At 50.2% G+C, this 20072-nt stretch overlaps 1 protein-coding gene across 5 annotated transcripts in view; it reads right to left on the bottom strand.

Moving 5' to 3' along the window:
* The window catches only part of ST3GAL3 (ST3 beta-galactoside alpha-2,3-sialyltransferase 3), a 237255-nt gene that overhangs the window by 31935 nt on the left and 185248 nt on the right, over positions 1–20072 (bottom strand). For all 5 annotated transcript variants that reach the window (XM_038760591.1, XM_038760590.1, XM_038760589.1 and 2 more), the window contains 4 exons: positions 13438–13532; positions 8232–8295; positions 3780–3875; positions 828–1014 (listed from right to left, as the gene is read on the bottom strand). In XM_038760591.1, the coding sequence (XP_038616519.1) occupies positions 828–1014; positions 3780–3875; positions 8232–8295; positions 13438–13532 (442 nt within the window). The remainder of the gene's footprint in view (positions 1–827; positions 1015–3779; positions 3876–8231; positions 8296–13437; positions 13533–20072) is intronic.

Raw genomic sequence — 20072 nt, 5'->3', positions numbered from 1 at the left:
CCTTCCCTCCCAAGGTTGCTCCCAAAGCAAAGCAATCAGGGGCAGAAGGATCCCTCCCCTTACTGAGTCAACACACGCCAACAGGGGAACACGAAGGAACTTCCTGGTTCCCATGGAGCCCAGACCACGAGGGGAAGCTCAGAGCCCTGGCCGGCGGGCACAGAGATCCTGTTTCTGGGCTCCTGGCTCTGGGTTCAAAGAGGCCAGGGGGCACCAGTCACTTCTTTACGGAACCAAAGTCCCCACCACCTTCTTCTCTGTGTATCCTGCCTCCCTAACCGAGACAGTCAGCTCCTGGTGAGAAGAGACCATGGAGGCTCTGGGTAATTTATCCCACACTCACGTCAAGCTCGGGGCCTGAAACGAATGTTCCTTTGGGATGATGGTGATGGTGACAGACGTTACAGAGGAATGACTCAAGACGGCTCAAGTCCAAATCGGCTCCTTTCGTGCCCCCTCGTGCTCCTGCCCTCCCCCTGAAACCTCTGCCCACCTCCCTCAAGTCCCACAACCCTCACACACGGCGGCGGCAGAGATGGGGGCTGAAGCCGGGCCAGGATCACTGTAAGATGATCCATCCTGTGACCATGTCTTAACCTGAAGGAGACCCGAAGGGGCCATGGAGACAACAGCGGGAAGCCCAATTCCCAGAACCGGATTCTGCCACCTGGCTCTGCTTTCTCCCAGGGGCTGGAGGGAAAGACCTCGCCCGGGCCCACCCACGTACGTTAGCTTGGATGACACCACTTGAAAGGCTCAGCTTCCCCGGCCCCCTCTCCCAAGGCGACCCCCCACCGTCTCACCCAGCGGCCGCTCGCTTGTCTTACCACTTTCTCCTTGTAAACGATGTATTTCAACCACTTGAAATCTTGCCACTTGAAGCCTGCCAGAACAAACAGGGAATCCTTCTCATACTGCTCTGGTTTCTGGATGGCCCCCTCTGGGTAGGTGATGCGTAAGGTGGTCTTGCTCCCCACATCCTTCTCAAAGCCTTTGATGGGAGCAGAGTTCAGCCTGTGGAGAGCCCGGAGACAAGTTTAGTACTATGTGCCACACATTGTTCTAAGCGCTGGGGCAGATACAAATCAATCAGGTTGGACACAGTCCCCCCATCCCACATGGTGCTCACAGTCTAAGGAGGGAGAACAGGTATTTAATTCCCATTTTACAGTTGAGGAAACTGAGGCACAGAGAACTTAAGTGGCTTGCCCAAGGTCACACTGCAGGCAACTGGCAGAGAAGCAGCCGTGCTCAGTGGAAGGAGCACGGGCTTTGGAGTCAGAGGTCATGGGTTCAAACCCCGGCTCCGCCAATTGTCAGCTGTGGGGCTTTGGGTAAGTCACTCAACTTCTCTGTGCCTCAGTTCCCTCATCTGGAAAATGGGGATTAAGACTGTGAGCCTCCTGTGGGACAACCTGATCACCTTGTAACCTCCCCAGCGCTTAGACCAGTGCTTTGCACATAGTAAGCGCTTAATAAATGCCATTATTATTATTATTATTATTATTATTATCTGGCAGAACCGGGATAAGAACCCAGGTCTTCTGACTTCCAGGCCCAGGCTCTTTCCACTATGCCATGCTGCTGGGAGGTGCTAAAAATCAAACACTTGCAATGTTTACTGAGCCTTTGCGATGGGTGGAGCTCTGCTCCATGCGCTTGGGAGAGTGCAGTGGAGTTAGGAGATCTGATCCCTGCCCTTAATGAGCTTACAGTCATCTGGCAGAGGAGACAGACACTAAAAGAAAGAAAATGGCTATTTAAGTGAGTCAGTAGTACTTAAGTAACGGGCCCGGGGGGTGGGCGGGGGGATGTAAGGCATAACCCGTGGACTCCCACCTGCTGGCTCCTGGGTGAGGTCACTTCAGCAGATCTGGTCCCAACCCCCCATGGGCTTCCAAATGAGAACCATCCGCATTGAAGAAGACAAATATGTACAAGGTCAAAGCGCCACTGACGACTAGACAAACACTGACAAATAAGGAAAGGACTATTTACACTATGAGCAATCAGTGCGATTGGTTCAGCTGTACTGGACAGTGCTCATGGCATGCTGGACTAGGCGAGAGGTTAGCGATGGGCTTAAGATTCACCGCCTCACTTCCAGTTAGTCAGGGAGGGTGGAGGATGTGGGGTTGCTCCTCCCCGCACCCTCCCACCACACACAGACACACACAGACACACACAGACACACACACACACACTCTCTCTCTCTCTCTCTCTCTCTCTCTTCCTCTCACACAACCCATTTTCTGATGCATCACGTGTGGCCCGATGCCAGAGAGAGGAATGAGTCCTGATTCCTATGGAATTGGCAGGAATCCCCAATCTGCACCTCAGTGCTCCGGCCCAGGACCCTGTTCCAGTCACTGTTCTTGCCAGAGGCCTGCTTTCTTCCTCTTCCCCACCACCTATTGGTTTTCTGCAATTCGATCCAGCCTGTCTGCTACAAGTGGTATTTGTTAATGATGGTATTTGTTAAGCACTTACTATATGCCAGGCACTGCACTAAGTACTGGAAAAGCTACAAGCAAATCACATGGAGCTCACAGTCATAATCCCCATTTTACAGATGAGGTAACTGAGGCACAGAGAAGTTAACTGATCTGCCCAAGGTCACACAGCAGATCGGTAGTGGAGCGGGATTAGAACCCAGATCCTTCTGATTCCCAAGATGGTGCCCTTATCCATCCTCACATTTGCAGCCTCCCCAGACTCCAGAAATGCACACCCACAATTTACTTGACTCAGCTGTGGGCCCCCACGGCAAAGATGCAGGGAGGCTTGAGAAATCAGTGGTTCTGGACAGACAGGGTTTGGGGGTGAGAAAACAGCGGACACTGAGTCCTCCCTAAACCACAGCCAAAAATAAGTTCACAACCCAGCCCTCTTCAAGTGGACAAACACAAGAAGAGACAGAGTGGAGCACAGGCTTAATCTAGGCAGACTAAGCACAGCAGCACCCAGGATCTGACTGCCATCAGGAATGTGGGCCTGGCAAGTAGCCCTTCTTTGTGACCCACATTAGGTCTGGAAGGCGAGGCTGCGGGGGCGGGCCAGATCCCAGTACAAAAATCCAGTATCCAGGCAAGTCTCTAGCCCATTCCTACTCAACATTTCCTACTCGCCTTCCTTTTCCACATCAGGTCATTGGATTATATTCCAGTTCCCTTTGAGTATGCCCAGGAGCAAAGAATGGGGACCTACTCCCCAAAGGGGCTTCTTGGTGGTCCTCCTGTCTGCTAAGACTTTTCATGCTTTTCCTGCTTCTGTCACCCTTCTCCTTGGGGCTCTGCCCTCCCTCCAGCTTACCCACCCTGGCTTTCCAGTGGAGTTTGCAGCCTGGCAGCATGGCGACCCCTTGCTTTTCTTTCCTCCGCCCCCACATCTGACCTGCCGATGCTAGTGGAGTCTTGCTACCTGCCAAGATTTTAATTTGTTCCTTCAATTTTGTAGACTTCCTTTAGCTTTGGGTTTTTGGGGGGCCAATTTTCCCACCTGTTGATTTCTTTGTTTAGTGGGCAAATTTGCCTCCTTGTTTGCCTTCAATTCCCCCCCAGATTCCCTCCAGGCCTCTCCGCATTTCCTGCTCTCCTCTCCCCTTCCTTTCTCTTTTCCCCACCCCGCCCCCGGCACTCTCATACTCCTTTCAGGAGGGAAATTTCCACTGCCAGCAAATGGAACCCGCCAACCCGGAAGTCTTCTTCCCATGGGTGCCCGGCCTCCTCAGGGTGGATGAGAGGATTCTCAAGTCCTCAGGAATGCTTGCAGGGACTCACCTGACCACCACGTCATAGTCATCAATTTTGGCTCCGAGTGACTTATTGGCAAGCACGCCTCCGTTCCCCACGATGATGCACCGGCGGCAGCTGAGCCTGTTTAAAACAAAAACAACAAAAAACAATTAATCCATGGTATTTATTGAGCACATCTTGTGGGCAGAGCACTGTACTGAGCACATGGGAAACTGCAATGCAATATAGCTAGCAGACATGATCTCTGCCCACAGAGAGCTTCTGGTCTAGAGGGAGAGACAGACAGGAAGATCTCTTGCATCCCACCCCATTCTTCAAGGCAACAGGCCCCGGCTCTGCCCAACAGCCACCAAATGGGGTCATATGACCGACCTGATGCTTCACAAGGGTGCCAACCCTGCCCTCTGGATTCCTGGAAGCTTCAATCAAAAACCCTACTCCTTTAAACACCTTCCCTCGATTCCATTTCTTTGTGTAGCAATAAAATCATTCGAATCCAAGGCTTTCCCTGTAAAAAGGAAAGGAGTGAAGCAGCGTAGCCTAGTGGAAAGAACCTGGGCCTAGGAGTTAGAGGACCTGCGTTCTAATCCACTACTACGCAACTTCCTACTTCTCTGGACCTCAGTTTCCTTACCTTTAAACTGTGGATTCAATACCTAGTCTCCCCCCTACTCAGACTGTGAGCCCCATGTGAGGTAGGGACTGGGTCTGACCTATCTTGTATCTACAGGACAGAGTAGGCACTTAACAAATACCACAATTATTATCACTATTGCTAGTAAACTAAACTGGCGGGTAACATGCCACTGTCTCTGGCTACTGTCTGCTCCCAGGAGGCAGGCAGCTCCAGAAAACAGGCATTAAGCAGGTCTGCAGGCTGAATTTATGCTAGCAAACCCCTCCATGCTCTTATGCCCTCTGAGGGGAGGCCCAAGTGCCATTTTCAGGGAGCAGCAAGACTGTGAGCAAAGGCACCTTCTAAGAAATGGGAATAATAAAAGGTCAATGCACAGAGACAGGAGCAATTCCCTGAAAACTGTATCAGGAAGATGGGAACATTGAGCAAGGCGAGTGCCTTGATTTGATTTTGTTCCGGATTCTTTTGGATTTCTAAAAGCAACATCTTTGTGATTAAGTCACCTCGGGGCGTGTCTCAGACTTTAAAAGTAGACTTAGGACACTGAGAGGTGGGGTTATAATCATCACCGTTTAACTCACACAATCCCCTAGGAGCTATGCGGGTGTCTCAGGCCTTTCAACAGCAGGTAAAATTAGAAGCGCATGACCGGTAATTCTAATTTTCCTTCCAACCGAACTCTTTCCTTTCAAGAGCTCTGGCTCTTGAAGAGCTCTGAGTCTCCAGAGGAAGGCAGGAGACCACAAAGAGTTCCTCCTCCCCACAATGTCTTCCATCACCACCTCCTCTCCTCTAGCCAAGCATATACTCTGTCTCTTGGTTCTTCATTCCCCATTCCCAAATCCAAGAACTTTGATGGTCGGGATGACCCCCACCCTATAGATTGTCTTCCACGGCTTTTTCAGCCAAAGACTTTATTATCTTTTGTATCTTTCCCTGAGGTTTACCAATTCTGAGAAAGTCTGTCAACCATCCCAAATAACCCCTGCTGAATGAGAATGTGATGGAGTTGTCTAGTCTCTGACAGCCATTTTCTACCTTGAGACTTTCCTCTTTCCTCCCGCTCTTCGTCTGCTGGTGTGCCTGAAATCAGGAGCTCCTTAGGGTGGAAGATGCAGCATGGCCTCGGGAGTCAGGAAACACCCATTCTAGCCCCAGTTCTGCCACTGTCTTGCTGTGTGATTTTGGGTAAGTTCCCTAATGTCTCTGAGCCTCCCTTTCTCATCTGTAAAATGAGGATAAGAAACCTCTCCCTTCCTCTAAGGCCTTGAAGGTCAGGATCTCTGAATGATCTGAGTACCTGCCTCAGCACTCGGGGAGTGCTTGGCTCATAGTAAGCACTTGATACATTCTATAATTAGTTGCCTTTCTGCTACTGACACTGTAATTTTAGATTATTCACTGAGCCCCCGAGACGGATAAGCATGGGACTGAACAGGGTGATGTGCTAAGACCTCTGCCCTCCAAGGAGCTTGAGAATCCTCCCTTCTATTAACTCAATCAGTGAGTGGTATTTATTGGGCATCTACTGTGTTCAGGACACTGTACTAAGCTCTTGGGAGGGTACAATAGGGGAGGAAGACCCGATCACTCTCCATGAGGAGCCAGGAAGACGGCTTGAGCAGAAGTGCTTATGGAAGGGTTCCCTGGAGCAGGAGACAAACTGACTCAGGCAGTGACTGGATGTCCTCCCCAGGTGGTCATGGTTGCTTGTACTGGTGGCATTTACTAAGCACCCACTTTGTATGAAGCACTATGCTGCATGCCTGGCCTCTCCACTAGCTGCTTGGTGATGCACTCAAGCGGATTCTTAGGCATTTTGTATTTAACAATAGCATTGGCTTCTCTCCCTGGATCCTTGGTGGTGCTCAAACGCAGGGAGGAGAGGTGACCGTGATAATAACCATCGTAGCAACTTTTCCAATTCTGTCCCAGCTCGTGCTCCAATTCCCAGTCCCATGCCTAGGTTGGGCATCTCAGATGGTTTGCTTGGCAACAGTTGCCAGGGCTGAGGGAGTGAAGCGTCATCTGCGGTCAGGCCCCCGTCTGCTCTGGAATATGTTATTTGGTGATTTTATTTAAAAACCTTATCTTCCAATAGGGAATTTGGTTGTAAAGTAATACTGAAGAATTAGGTTCGGAAGTTGCGGGCACGCGTGAATGTGCGCACACACACACACACGCAAACACACAGACACACAGAATCCCTGCTCACTTTCCAACACCGACATTGTCTTGCTCTCTGGCCCCGGCCTTGCTTGCCACCTTTGCAAAAGAGCCTGCTCCTTTCCAGCCCCGCTTCTCTGAAGCAACTTCAGAGCTTCCCAACAAACATCTCCTCTTCTCATTTCCAATCCACATCGAAAACATTCCCTGGCTTTTGGCCTGGCCATTTAAGTATCATCCAAAGAACACTTCTCCCTTGGGCATTCTCTCTCCTTGAAGTACCCAGGGACCACAGCATGGAAGGAGGAAGAGAAAGAGGACTGGGGGGTGGTTTGGTGTGAGAGAAGCTAGCCAGGAGAGAAAGCACCCTAACACCAAACTCAATCTGTCCTTATGAGGATCCTTTATCCTCAACACATCCTCAGGAGCCCAGAAACCATTTGAAACAAGAAAATGGACAGGACAGCAGCCTGCCCATGGACCAAACCCAGCCGCAACTACCATGTGTCGAAGACTCAGCCTAGAAACACACTTAACCAAGACCTGCAGATTATGATGGGCAGCTGTAGCTGTCTACTTAGTCCTGGGCTATTGACAGTGATTAATTTATTCATTCATTCAATCATATTTATTGAGCACTTACTGTGTGCAGAGCACTGTACTACGTGCTTGATGATAAACCTACAGGAAACTGAAGGAACATACAAGCATGCAGCAGGGAAAAACGACACACATCCACGACCTTGGAAACGTGGAAATGAATACCAACCCAGAATTCTGTTATCTCAGAAACCCGTTGTCCAATGAAGCATGAATCAACAAAGAACAAGAAAATCCAGCATGCCCTTGAGGAGAATGTGACAACAATGTGGCATCCAGTGTTAGGCCAAAAAGAAGGTTTATCGAGCTGCTCATTTTCCTGTTTTATCTGTGGCAGACAGAAGGGCTTGGCAGCCTGAAATTTGGAAAGGAGCAGCTCCGTGACACTGAGGCAGAACCCAAAAGAGCACCAGGCACTGCCAGTGGCAAACACAATGGCACAATTGGTGTGGCAGGTGTGGCAGGAACTTTGCGGCTGCACCCTCACACAGACGGAAGGGGAACAAGATCTACCACCAGTGGGATTATAGAAGGAAATATCGATAACAGGTGCTCATCCCACACACACTGCAGCAGATGAGCATTTCCCCATGGCAGGAATGAAGCAGTCGACAGGCCCAGGCTAACCTCAGCCGAAATCCTAGTTCCCACCTCGCACCTATCCACCCTATAATAATAATAATGGCATTTATTAAGCGCTTACTATGTGCAAAGCACTGTTCTAAGTGCTGGGGAGGTTACAAGGTGATCAGGTTGTCCCACAGGAGGCTCACTGTCTTTATCCCCGTTTCACAGATGAGGTAACTGAGGCCCAGAGAAGTTAAGTGACTTGCCCAAAGTCACACAGCTGACAGTTGGCGGAGCCGGGATTTGAACCCATGACCCCGACTCCAAAGCCCGTGCTCTTTCCACTGAGCCATGCTGCTTCTCATTTCCCAGTGCTAGGTGCTTTCTCACGCAGCCTCGTGATCTCTCCCTGATATTCCTGCAAGGCGGAGAGCCCAGGGTGAACCGGACTGCAGTAGCTAGAGGGAAGCAGAATTCGAGCCTGTCCCCCAGAGGAGACAACTTACCCATCCAGGGCCAGAGTCAGCCGGTACTCTTTGGTTGCCGACAGGATGGCTTTGATCAGGTTATCTGCCGGAGAGAGAAGTTGGAGAAGTTAGGAAGGTGGCCCAGTTCTCATCGACGATGATAACCCTAAGATTCAGGTCTTAGTAAGTGGGAAGCTGCAGGCGGGCTCCAACCCAGTCTGGGTTCCGCTTGAGATCAAACGCTAAATGCAGGCTACATCTGACTGGAGGCTAAATACGGGGGTTACTTTGGAAGTCCAGCCCAAAATACCTGTTGGAAGATTAGGCCCCCTGGACGTTCAGCCCTGATCCTGGCATTTCCCAGGCAGCTGAGGAAAGCCGTGGCAGATGACAGGGGCAGAGCTCTTTCTTCCACTGCCCGAGGCCCCTTGTTGTGGCCAGGCCTGCTTTCCTGTTCTCTCCGAACAGCTTGGTGATTCGCTTGGCAGCCTTCCCCAGAGTAAGTGGCAGCCTCTCCCGAGTAACATGGTCCTGGCTCAGACTTAGCTACGGAACGTAGGTTAGCTCTCAGCACAGCTCCTAATGCGGTGCCTAGAACCAGTCTGCAGATGCAAACTTGACCTCTCCTTGCTGGGGCCAGAGGCACAAGAATGGCGCTGGTTTGATAGGCAGCATGGAAAGGGATGCGGATACCCATTCTCGAGTTGGTTGGTAGTCAGAGAGGGACCAAAGCTACTTGTCCTCACTTTACGTTTGGATCTAGGCAACTTATGAGTCTAGGAATAAGCTCAGTTCTCCACGTAGCTATGGCCTAGACACCTTCCCCAATGACAGCAACTGTATGGGGATTAAGGCTTTGACGAAGTCCCGGCTCCTCTGTCCACCAGGGAACTGGGCCTCGCTTTGGAAATCCCTGATGAAGGAAGCTCATTTGTTTCGACTCTCACATAAATGCAGCCAAAGGCAGCTTAGGCTGCCCACCCCCCCCGCACCTTGGACCCCCACAGTCACGGAGGAATGTGAAAAGAGTCCCTTGTGCCTTGCCCCTCTGCAGAGAGAGAAGCACCGCTGTCAATCCTGTGGACAGCCCTTGGGTGGTCGAGGATTTGGTCTGGGAGGGTGCCAGTGGGGAGGCCCCATGGCTGAATCTGTGAGGTCTCGAGGGACCCACAGGCAAGGACGACATCCCATCACCTGACCCGTTGCCTCACAGAGCAAGAAGCAGGGCAGTGAATCACCAGAGAAGCCACTCAGATATCTGGCCAACTGCCCCGCCAATCTGGTCTGGGGCCCTTGGTCACCTGCAGACTCTTCAGGGTAATCCCCACACACAGGCCTTCCCTACGAGCTCTCAGCAACCCACCTTCAGTTTTAAGGCCAGGAAGTTCCCTAGACAACTCCCACCTCATCGCCACTCTGATAATCTCTGGTTTGTGTCAGCCCTGCACTGCTTCATCACGTGGCCTGGAGAAGGAGCGGAGAAGCTATTGGAGGGACAGGGACCAACAGCTTCAGGGAGAGGCTGATCCAAGTAATAATAATAATAATAATAATGATGGCATTTGTTAAGCGCTTACTATGTGCCAAGCACTGTCCTAAGCAATGGGGTAGATATAAGGTAATCAGGTTGTCCCACGTGGGGCTCACAGTCTTAATCCCCAAATGCAAGTCCAGGCATTTATCTAGAAGGAGTCCTGAAAGGTGCCTAGAGAGCAACTGAGGCAAAAATTCCACACAGCCTGTGACAGGAGAGGGGTGCCATTCAGCTCCCTGGGGCTCCCCAGCTGTCAGCACTGGGGCCATTAGACACTCTGTTTTTGGAGAGTTATAATTTATCCCTCCCACTTAAAAAAAATACTTTCAGATTGAAACTTGGCACCAAATTTCATCCCATGAGAGCATGAAAAATCCCCATTCAGATGTTTTGGCTCTTTGGCTCCCACCCTCCTCTATTGGAGCGATTGCAGGGTCTTTTTTTTTCTCCCCCCTTTGAAATCGGGAAATTCAATCCAAGCTCCCAGATTTATATAACATCATGTGGGTGATGGGCGCGGGCAAGGGCGAGAGGGAACATGAAGGCTGCTGGAGCTGCTCTGTCATCTGGGGAAGCAGCGTGGCTCAGTGGAAAGAGCACGGGCTTTGGAGTCAGAGGTCATGGGTTCAAATCCCGGCTCCGCCACTTGTCAGCTGTGTGACTCCGGGCAAGTCACGTAACTTCTCTGGGCCTCGGTTACCTCATCTGTAAAATGGGGATTAAGACTGTGAGCCCCCCATGGGACAACCTGATCACCTTGCTTAGAACAGTGCTTTGCACATAGTAAGCGCCTAATAAATGCTATTATTATTATTATTATTATTATTATCTCCCTCCGCCTTGAGCCCCGTTCCAGAGTCAGCTGAACAGCATGACTTGCACTAAATCTGACAGCCCCGGGAGTGGAACCTTTCGCGGGTTGTCCCGCCCTTCTCCATGGGCCTGCTCATCCTCCAGGGCCTCTGGATGCCTGCCCGGAAGGAGGACATTCAAATGCTCCTCACTCCCTCCCGATGCTCGGCTCCAGTTGCGAGCCTTCCTTCTACAAAAATTCCACAAGGGTTCTCGCTGGATTGTCGAGAAAAGGGAACCTGGATAGCAGAGGGCAGTGGGGGAAGGCGCCGTCCTGAGGGAGAGGAACTTCACTAGCAGTAATTGTAATTCCCGAGTGGCTACTGAGTGTGAGGCACTGTACTGAACACTTGGAAAAGTACAACAGAAGAACATGACTTATTGCCGGCCCACGAAGAGTTTACATTCAAGAGGGAATGGGTGGTTCATGAAACCGGACTGTGACCTAAATAGGGGAGAGTGCAAAAATCTTAGAAGACAGGGATAAAGTGAACTAAACCTCTAAACAAAGTGATATTCAACAAGGACAAGTGCACAATCAACTTCCCAAGGGATAAAGAAGAATCAACAAATGATACAGAATGGGAAAAGTCGAGCTATCACAGGGATAAAAGGAATAGGAGGAGCTGTGTTATCTACTGGAAAGAGCTTGGGGCTGGGAGTCAGGAGCCCTGGCTCCGCCCCAGCCTGCGATGTAACCAAGGGCAAACAATCAGTCGCATTTATTGAACGTTTACTGTGTGCACAGCACTGTACTAAGCACTTGGGAGAGTATAACAGAGGCTATGTGTCTACCATTCCCTGTCTACAATGGGCAAGTCATTTGACCTCTCAGAGCCTCAGTTTCCTCATCTGTAAAATGGGAATAATAACACCTCCCTTTCACGGGGATGTGGGGAGGATAAAATGAGATAAATGATGTAAAAGCCTTTAAGTAAAACTCAAGCACTCTACGAAACACATGGCATTAAAAGGGGATGAATGGGCCCAGAGTTGAATTTGAGTCATGACTTCAGGGTCATTATTCAGGACACAAATATGAGATTGAATTCTGCTAAATGGACGGAATAGGATGGCTAAGGCTGGAGGATGAAATGGATGGGTTCCATTTCAGTCCTGGCCCTCTCAATCAGATGAGGAGAAAGAGGGGAGAAGGGTGTGGGGGAAAAGCCAACCTAGTGATTGAAGGGAAGGAAAATGGGTCCTGTCCGGACAGTTTAAAGAATTGAGTTTACAGTCCTGAGAAGAGATGGCTGAGGGATACCTGAGTGACGGCGAGGAGGAGAAAGAGAAGGAGCAGGAGGAGGAGGAGGAAGAGGCTCTATTTCTACTGAATACGAGGAATGGGCTTTGCTTGCCTCGAGAGTTTAGCGGGGCAGAAGCAAGAACGTCTTGCCTGTCGTGAGTGGCAAATTACTAGAAGACACTGTGGAATAGCCAACCCTCAAATCAGGGCAAACAATGGGCTTGAAGCACCTTGGTATCTACCTGCTTAGAAGCAAAGGCCTGGGGCAGGGGACATTGAGGGCCTTCCTGACCAATGTGATTTTATTTTATTTTACTCCCCCCATGCTGCTTTCATCACCAGGGATGATCCTCTTCCCCTCAAACTACTTTCCAACACTGACTGGTTTTCTCAGGCACAAAACACCGGGCAGATGGAGATCAAAGATGAGAGTCACAAATGGTGATGGGACCGGCAAAAATAGTTGCAGAGTCCAACTGATGGACTGCATGAGCGGAATGGGAAGAGGCTGCCGGTCACGGATGGTCTTTCCTGCCCCAATGTCCCCGTGGATGGTGATCACAGTCAACAGGGCCAACGTCAACTCCAAAAGATGCCAAGATCACATTTCCTGGACTACAGGATAGGCCTTTTAAGAAGGTCCCTTCTGATTTCCCTCACCTTAAAGTCTAACAATACCAATTTGTTCGAGGAGCGGGGGCGGCAAGAGACAAAAAAAAAGGGGTATTCACAGGGAGAAGGGTTCCAACTGTGGGATGGCTATAAAAGGTGCCTGAATGCCAGTGCCTTTCAACCAGGGGCATTTGTGCCCAAGATGGTTCTCCAGAGAAGGTCAGGTGGTTCGCCTCAACCTGCCGCTGAAGGAAAACTAGGGAAGGGAAATCCGAAGGCTTGACTCACCTCCTGCCCACTCCCATCCCTTGTATTTCCCACACTGAAGCCTCGGTTGATTTCAGGAGGGAAGAAGAGAGGATGGGACTAGATGACAGTCTGGCAATATGTTTAACCCTACCCTGATAATTAGGTTACCCGTCACCAAGGTGCCCATGAAAGGAAAAGTCTCATACCCTCTTCCTTAGGTATTTGTTACTTGAAATTTGGCTATTTCTTTCCTCATGGAACCAATAAATCAACCACATTTACTGAGCCACGAACAAAGGTTCCCTGCCCTCAAAGAGCTTACAATCACTATAATGTCATTCAGAGACACCTCCATGCAATTCGGGGTTTACCTGATGACGAATTTTATTTGTGGGCGTCTACTTTTATCACCACCATTTTGCTAACCAGTCCAGCCTACCGAGGTCCAGGGACCCCCTACAAATCTGAAGGAGGCAGTGTAGAAAAGGTCAGTGTTCCAAGGCCCTAAACCTTCCTTTTCTCGTCAGCAAAGCTATTGCTGGTGAGCAATGAGAGTGGACATCAGGGCACCAATGATGCCCACACCCAGTCTTACCTATTTCCTGGATGGACGCATCACGCCCAGCCTGGGAAAGAAACTGCAATGCTCCCGGACACCCAGCCGAACCCTGCCCTCTGCAAGGCAAGTGGGCTGGTGATACGGTACTCTGGGGAGGAGCTCTCCCCTCTAGGAAAGTTTGGGTCTGGAATACCTTGTCCTTTAATCCCAAACGGTGGTACGAAATCCCTGATCCGGGCCCATTTTCTGAAGGAATCATCCAGGAACATCGGGGCTGGCTTGGAGAACCTGAAAAATAAGCACACCATTGAGATCAACCCTTTGGGTCTAGATCATCATGCAGAAAGGGACTCCGACCCTTCGCTGCCTTTGGAAACCGCGCAGATAGAGCAGGCAGCAAAAGGGTGCCTTACCTGGACCCCTGGGGAAAGTGAAAGGGCATTTCACAAGCAAATAGGGAAACCACCTGCATGACGAAGGTTTATTAGTCACACTTTTCTGCAGGGTCAGGCTCTTGGGCTTTTCAGCTTGAGTGAAGCTTCTCACTCAAGTGTGAGGAGAACTCGGTAAAGCCTTCACTACTCACCCTCTCCCTCGGCAGAGAGGTGTGCGCGTACCTGCTCAGGAAGCTTCCCTAACGACCCAAGAAGCTTTTTTCAGGTGGGAAAGACGCTCCCCCACCCCCTGCTTGAGGCAAGGCAGAAAGGGAAATTGCTAAAATTGCTTATGACATCATCTCCTGAGAAAGAAACAAAGAGAAGCCCCACGTCATTCTGGCAAATGAGCCAACTGGGATGTTCTATTTGGCCTCAAAATTGGAAACCAGCTGAGAATGGCCACACTCACAGGCGGCTGTTGGGCCCTGCCAGGCGTTCTGAGTAAGCCTGGCCTTTCCAGCTTAAGCACACATGCAAATCTAGCAGAAGACACCTGGGCTTTCTCAAGAAAATAACCTAAAGAAAGCCCCCAAAGCCTTCGGCCACATGGCAGATAAAACTGGCTATCAAGGAGGCACCCGATTTCAGACCAAATCAAAGTTCCAAAAAGTAGTGGTGCTGAGCAATGCGCAACATGGGCATAAAGCCCCAACCATGCTCTCCAGCATATCTGGCTCCTGGCCAAGTTTCTTGAGGACCACCTACTCACTCCTGAAACATACACTGGGAGCGACTAGCTCATCATCATCATGACTCACGGTAATGATGGAGGGCCTTCTACATGTGGTATTGTACTAGGTAACAGCAGTGAAGACTAAAACCTAGATTCCTAGGTCCCTTCCCCATGATGGATGTGAAAGCAGGGAGCGCCCCCCGCCCCGATTTCTGAATGTGTTCTGAATTTCTGAAGTTAATGCAATCTTGGGCAATCATTGGGCCTACCAACTCTATTGTATTGTCCTCTCTCAAAGAGCTTCATACAGTCCTCTGCACACAGTAAGCACTCACTAAGTACTACTAACTGATCATATTGGTGATGGAGAAATTTGGTCCAGGATTGACTGGATCTCCCTGAAGCACGGCACTCAGAAGGCAAGAGCTACTGCAGTCGCCTATCAAAGACCTTGACCCTGGGCTGATCGACTGATTGATTGATTGAGCCTACGCTCCACTTCCCAATAAATAGAAAGGCCCGTGAAGCTGGCCCACCTGGATGACTAGAGCCTCCTGACTGCCCCAGAGGAGAAATTCTTCTGTTAGGCCCAACAATAACTGTACAGGAGACTCAGGGCCCCTAACTCTAGCGGCTAAGACAGTCCCCTACACATTCCGTCAGACCTCTCAGGGACAGAGCTCTGCCCTCCGGCCCAGGCTGGATACGCGATCAGCCCAACGGCTCCTGATCGGGGCTGAGAAAGTTGAAGGGAGAAGGCAGCATAGTGCCCGGCCAGAGAGGCCTTCCCTGTGGTTGCACAACTTAAAACTCGTTTCACAGTAATAAACAAAGCAGTAAAACACTGAAAAACATGTCAGCTCCACTGAAAGCAAGAAATGATGACATCTCCCACACACCCCAAGCATTCAGACTCCGCTCAAATTACCAGCCGACCACAAGGAACAGGCGAATGGGGCGCGGGGGGAGCCTATTTCAGGGACTCACCCACTGGCAAACAGGGTTTTTCATTTCCTGTGCTCCCAACCGCTGGCCGTGCTGGAGGGGGGTCTCCTTCACCTCTCCCTCACACATGCAAGTGCCCAAGAAAAGGGCATCATCCCTGCCACCCTCTGCAGCAATGAGCTGAAATGATGGGGGTGTTTATAAAGCGGTCTGTGCCACAGCAGCCTGGGCAGGAAATAGGACTGGTGCCAGCGTTTTGGACATCAGCGGAACAGCCAAACTGTGCTCAAAGAGGAGGTGATCAATTCAAGGTCACTTTCGCTGTCACTCACTGTTCATTCATTCATTCAATCGTATTTATTGAGCACTTATTGTTGCACCCCAAGGGTCAGAGAAAACCCCAGTCCTTCCCCCTCACTGTCGACCTCAGATAATCCAGTTACTCAGTTCAAAGCACTCAAATGTTGTACAACTGCATTTTATTTGCTCCCTTTCTAGGGAGCCCCGGAGGTCACGTGTCCTTAGGAGAGCAAAAAGAAAACATTCAGCGGCTCATCCCCACTGTCAACTTCATCACTGATGCTTGAAATCTGACAGGAAGCACATTTCTGACTCAACAACAAGAACCTTGTAAAATCTGGGAGGGAAAAATCTCTGTGCCCAGAGCGCCTCTGGCAGCTACCGAGAGTGGGAGTCAAGATAGCATGATGATAGAGGGTGGGCAGGGGGTACTTTTGGAGGGCAGCATTTCAGAAGGGACACATTGTTCTCAGGGCAAGAGAAGGGTAGCAGCGGCTGCACTGTTCTCAAATCGATTCCACCTGGAAAGCCCGAGGCCCCAGGTCTGCGTCTGGTGGAAAGTCACCATGATAGAAAGCAGGAGGACTAGGGAATCTCAAGTCATTTCCTCTCCTCCTAGCAAACATCCTGCAATCCTTTATGGTTTCACGATGCAGTTCCGGAGCGGGGACAAGAGGCAGGGACCCTAATGGGGAGCAGCACAGGGTGGGGGAAAAAAATATATCTCTGCTCTCCATCATGGCCGGGATATTGATATATGTGCTGGGTGCCTCTGGGAGAGCTATAAACCTCTCTGTTCAGGGCTTCCAGCCATACCAGCTCCAGAATGGTACATACAGCTCAAGGAGATGACACTGATCTCTAAAGTCCTGTCGCTTCACTCCTGATTCTGCCCTACACTGGTCATCGGCACTCGTTCTTTACGATCGCCAGGTAAGGGAAGGGTTTTTCCAACAGGGTCAGAGGTCTAACCCATCTGAGAGAAGAGGCTGGGGTCCAAGCTCTCACGTCTCCCCCGATGAATTTCTCTTCTCCCTACCATACATCTCCGTAACTTCCCTCTCAGCACCTTCACACATCGTAGGCACTGATGCGTACCCTTTATATACTGTATTTTATATTTCCTCCAGATCAATTTTAGTGAGTGCCTTCCCCGCTAGACTGTCTGCTCCTTGAAGGCAAGGATCGGGACTACTAATTCTACTGCATCTTTTAAAAATGGTATTTGTTAAGTGCTTACTATGTGCCAGACACTGTACTAAGTGCTGGTGTAGATACAAACTAGTCAGGGTGGACATAGTCCTTGTCTCACGTGGGGCTCACAGTCTTAATCTCCATTTTACGGATGTAGTCACCAAGGCACAGAGAAGTTCAGTGACTTGCTCAAGGCCACACAGCAGACAAGTGAGGGCAATGGGATTAGAATCCAGGTCCTTCTGACTCCCAGTCCTGTACTCTATCCACTAAGACACATGCTTAGTACTGCCCCACAGTAGGCCCTCAATAAATAATAATAGTACTAATTGTGGTGTTCGTTAAGCACTTACTCTTGTTCCAATCACTGTTCTAAGATGTGAGGTAATCTTGTTGGACACAGTCCCTGTCCCACATAGGGTTCACAGTCTTAGTAGGCGGGAGAACAGTGACTGAAACCCCATTTTACAGTTGAGAAAACTGAGGCACAGAGAAATTAAGTGACTTGCCCAAGGTCACACAGCAGGCAAGTGGCAGAGCTGGGATTAGAACTCAAGTCCTCTGACTCCAAAGCCTGTGCCCTTTCAACTAGGCCAGGCTGCTCTTCAAATGCCACTGAGTGCTAGTCGGGCAGAATGTCACTTACCGCTGACCTATTGCAGGTGGATATCTCTGTGGACCAAGAGAGCGAGACCAGGGGGTTGGAAATGTTCAAAGATCCACCCTGCTTTTGACCACGGAAGGTAAAACCCTAGTACGGTTCCTTAGTTCTCGAGGTCTCATGCCTGTCGAGAACCCCTTAAACGTTGCTGTCCCCATGGCTTCAACAGGGCCCATGTGCATGCCAGATGACAGGACCTAGACTTTGCGAAGACCCTCAGGGCTCTCCCAAATTAGAGTTGAATCCGTGAATGTCCCGGGATGAGGAAAGGGTTTCCTTGGCTCCTGAGTTATGATTCAAACTCTCCTGCTCAGCTGACGGGCGCCAGAACAGCAATCACCCCAATGGAACATGCCTTGGGGGTGCAGAGGGGGAGGACAGGCCTCCTGGTGGCTTTCTCCGGCTTCATGGGAATCAAGACTAGGGGTCTCGTTAGTCACATCGTTGACTAAACCACGTCCACTTAGGAGAGGAAATATGAAACAGAAATGGAAAAACCAGGTCTAGAAAGTCAGAGTTAGGAGGCATTGTGCCCTTTAACTGGGATGGGGTTGTTCGCCATGGAAACAGTGTTGGAGGAAAATTCAGTCACTGTGTCTAACATTCCTGGGGGCCTAGGGGGCTGACTGGGAAACAAAGCTTGCTTCCCAAACATGGGGAAGGCAGAGAGGGTGCCAGTTTGCTACTGAAATGTGTGTTACCTTAGTCGTGAGGGTGGACAGTTGGGTGGTGGTGTTTTAGGCGGGGGGTGGGGAGGGAGACTTGACAGAAGAGCAAACCCTGCTGTATAAGGCCTGCTCTAGTCTATGCATCACCCCCAAATTCAACCAACCTCTAAGCGTGAGTCCTCAATGCATTTTTAAAAATGGTATTAATTTGAAGACTGTAAGCTCTTCACTGTAAGCTCACTGTGGGCAGAGAATGTGTCTGTTTATTGTTGTATTCTCCCAAGTGCTTAGAACGGTGCTCTGCATAAAGTAAGCATGGAATATGATTGACTGACTGACTTAGTGCTCACTATGTGCCAGGCACTGTACTGAGTGCTGGGGCAGATACAAGATAATCAGTTTGGACACAGTTCCTGACCCACATGGAGCTCACAGTCTTAGTCCCCATTTTACAGATGAGGTAACTGAGGTTCACTGAATTGAACTGCCTTCCCCAAGGTCATTCAGTAGACAAGTGGCAGACTCAGGATTAGAACCCAGGTCCTTCTGATTCCCAGACCCATGCTCTATCTATTAGGCTATGCTGCTTTACATTTGCTGGACAAGGAAGCTGCTCAGCTGCCTGACAGACATCAAACCCTGATATCTTCTCTCAGAGTCCAAGATATTCTCTCTGAGCACAAACTGTGCTCAAAAGAAAGTCTGCCCCACTTCTAGGGAGGAGATGAGCACTGCTGACTCAGTAAGCTGAGTCCATTTAGCCGAACTTATTTAAGGAGCAGAGGCCCTGTTTGAATTCACTCTCTCTCAACTTCTGAAACCAGAGGGAGGGAACACTGATGTTCAGAAGGAACTAACTGAGGTTTGGCATCAACAGCAAGGAGCCTCTGACATGAGGCTGTTCCTTGCTGAGGTCCCGGGTCAAGGGGCATTTGAGGATCCAGCTCTTTCTCTCTCTGGGACAGCTGTTTCCTGATTGTCAGCCGAGGGGCAGTACAGACCCACATAAGGAATGGCAGACTTACAATCTGAAATGGGCCCACGTGGGTCGGGTCTGAAAGAAGAAAGGCTGTGCGAAAAGATGAAACACAACAATACCTAGAGCAAGTTTCCAACGACTCCAATGCGGTACTTCCTCTGTGCCCTCTGCCGTTAGAAGGATCTAAAGACCTGGTGCTGCCAAAGAGGCCAAAGCTTACTCTTAAAGGGTTCTTCCCAATGCTCCCTCCTGATACTTTGGGCAAGAGCTTGGTGTGGGGAGCCCTCAATGGACAAACTCACTGGCAAGCATGAGATAATCTACTAAAACATCAGTAGGGGCCCTAAGGGGCTCATTCCAATCCCCCAGGCAATGGTATTGAACCAGGAAGAAGCCATAGAATTCTCACGTTCCCCACAAGGGTCTGTCCAGGAAAAAGAACCACCCTATGGAAGGCTGATTGTCTTGGAAAGAGAGTAGGCCACCTACAAGGGTATGGAACTTTTGTCGGTTATCAGCCTCTGTAACAGCAGCAGCTCTTCCCCAGGAGGTTCTGGTCCAGTGCTGGCAGTGGTGGTGGTTCCCCTTCGGTAATGTGGGCCCTGATTCTGAGATCAGGTTTAACCTTAACCCTAACCCTGGCCTGGCACTGTCCTCTAAAAGGGCTGGACACTATCTCTCCTTCAGGGATCTGGGGCATAACATCGGCATCTTCTGCCAGACTCCTCCGGTTGCCGGCTTCCCCAGTTGGTCCCCTTAGTTCTCCCCGAGTGACCTTTCTTCTCCAACTAAGATGAAGGGCCCCAGAATTCCTCTTTACCGGGATAATTTCCTGGGACAGTGCAGGACTCCCAGTCACGGGGCGGGGCTACTGAGTTACAGGCAGAGTTACAGCCAGTCCTCGGATCTTGACACCGACAGTTCCTCAAGGTTGCATCTCGAGCCGACACCTAAGTCCAGATCAATTTTCT

The sequence above is a fragment of the Tachyglossus aculeatus genome, chromosome 18 (genome assembly GCF_015852505.1).
Source record: "Tachyglossus aculeatus isolate mTacAcu1 chromosome 18, mTacAcu1.pri, whole genome shotgun sequence".
NCBI lineage: Eukaryota > Metazoa > Chordata > Mammalia > Monotremata > Tachyglossidae > Tachyglossus > Tachyglossus aculeatus.
Note: the sequence above shows the minus strand (reverse complement) of the source record. Positions and strands in the feature narration are given on the sequence as shown.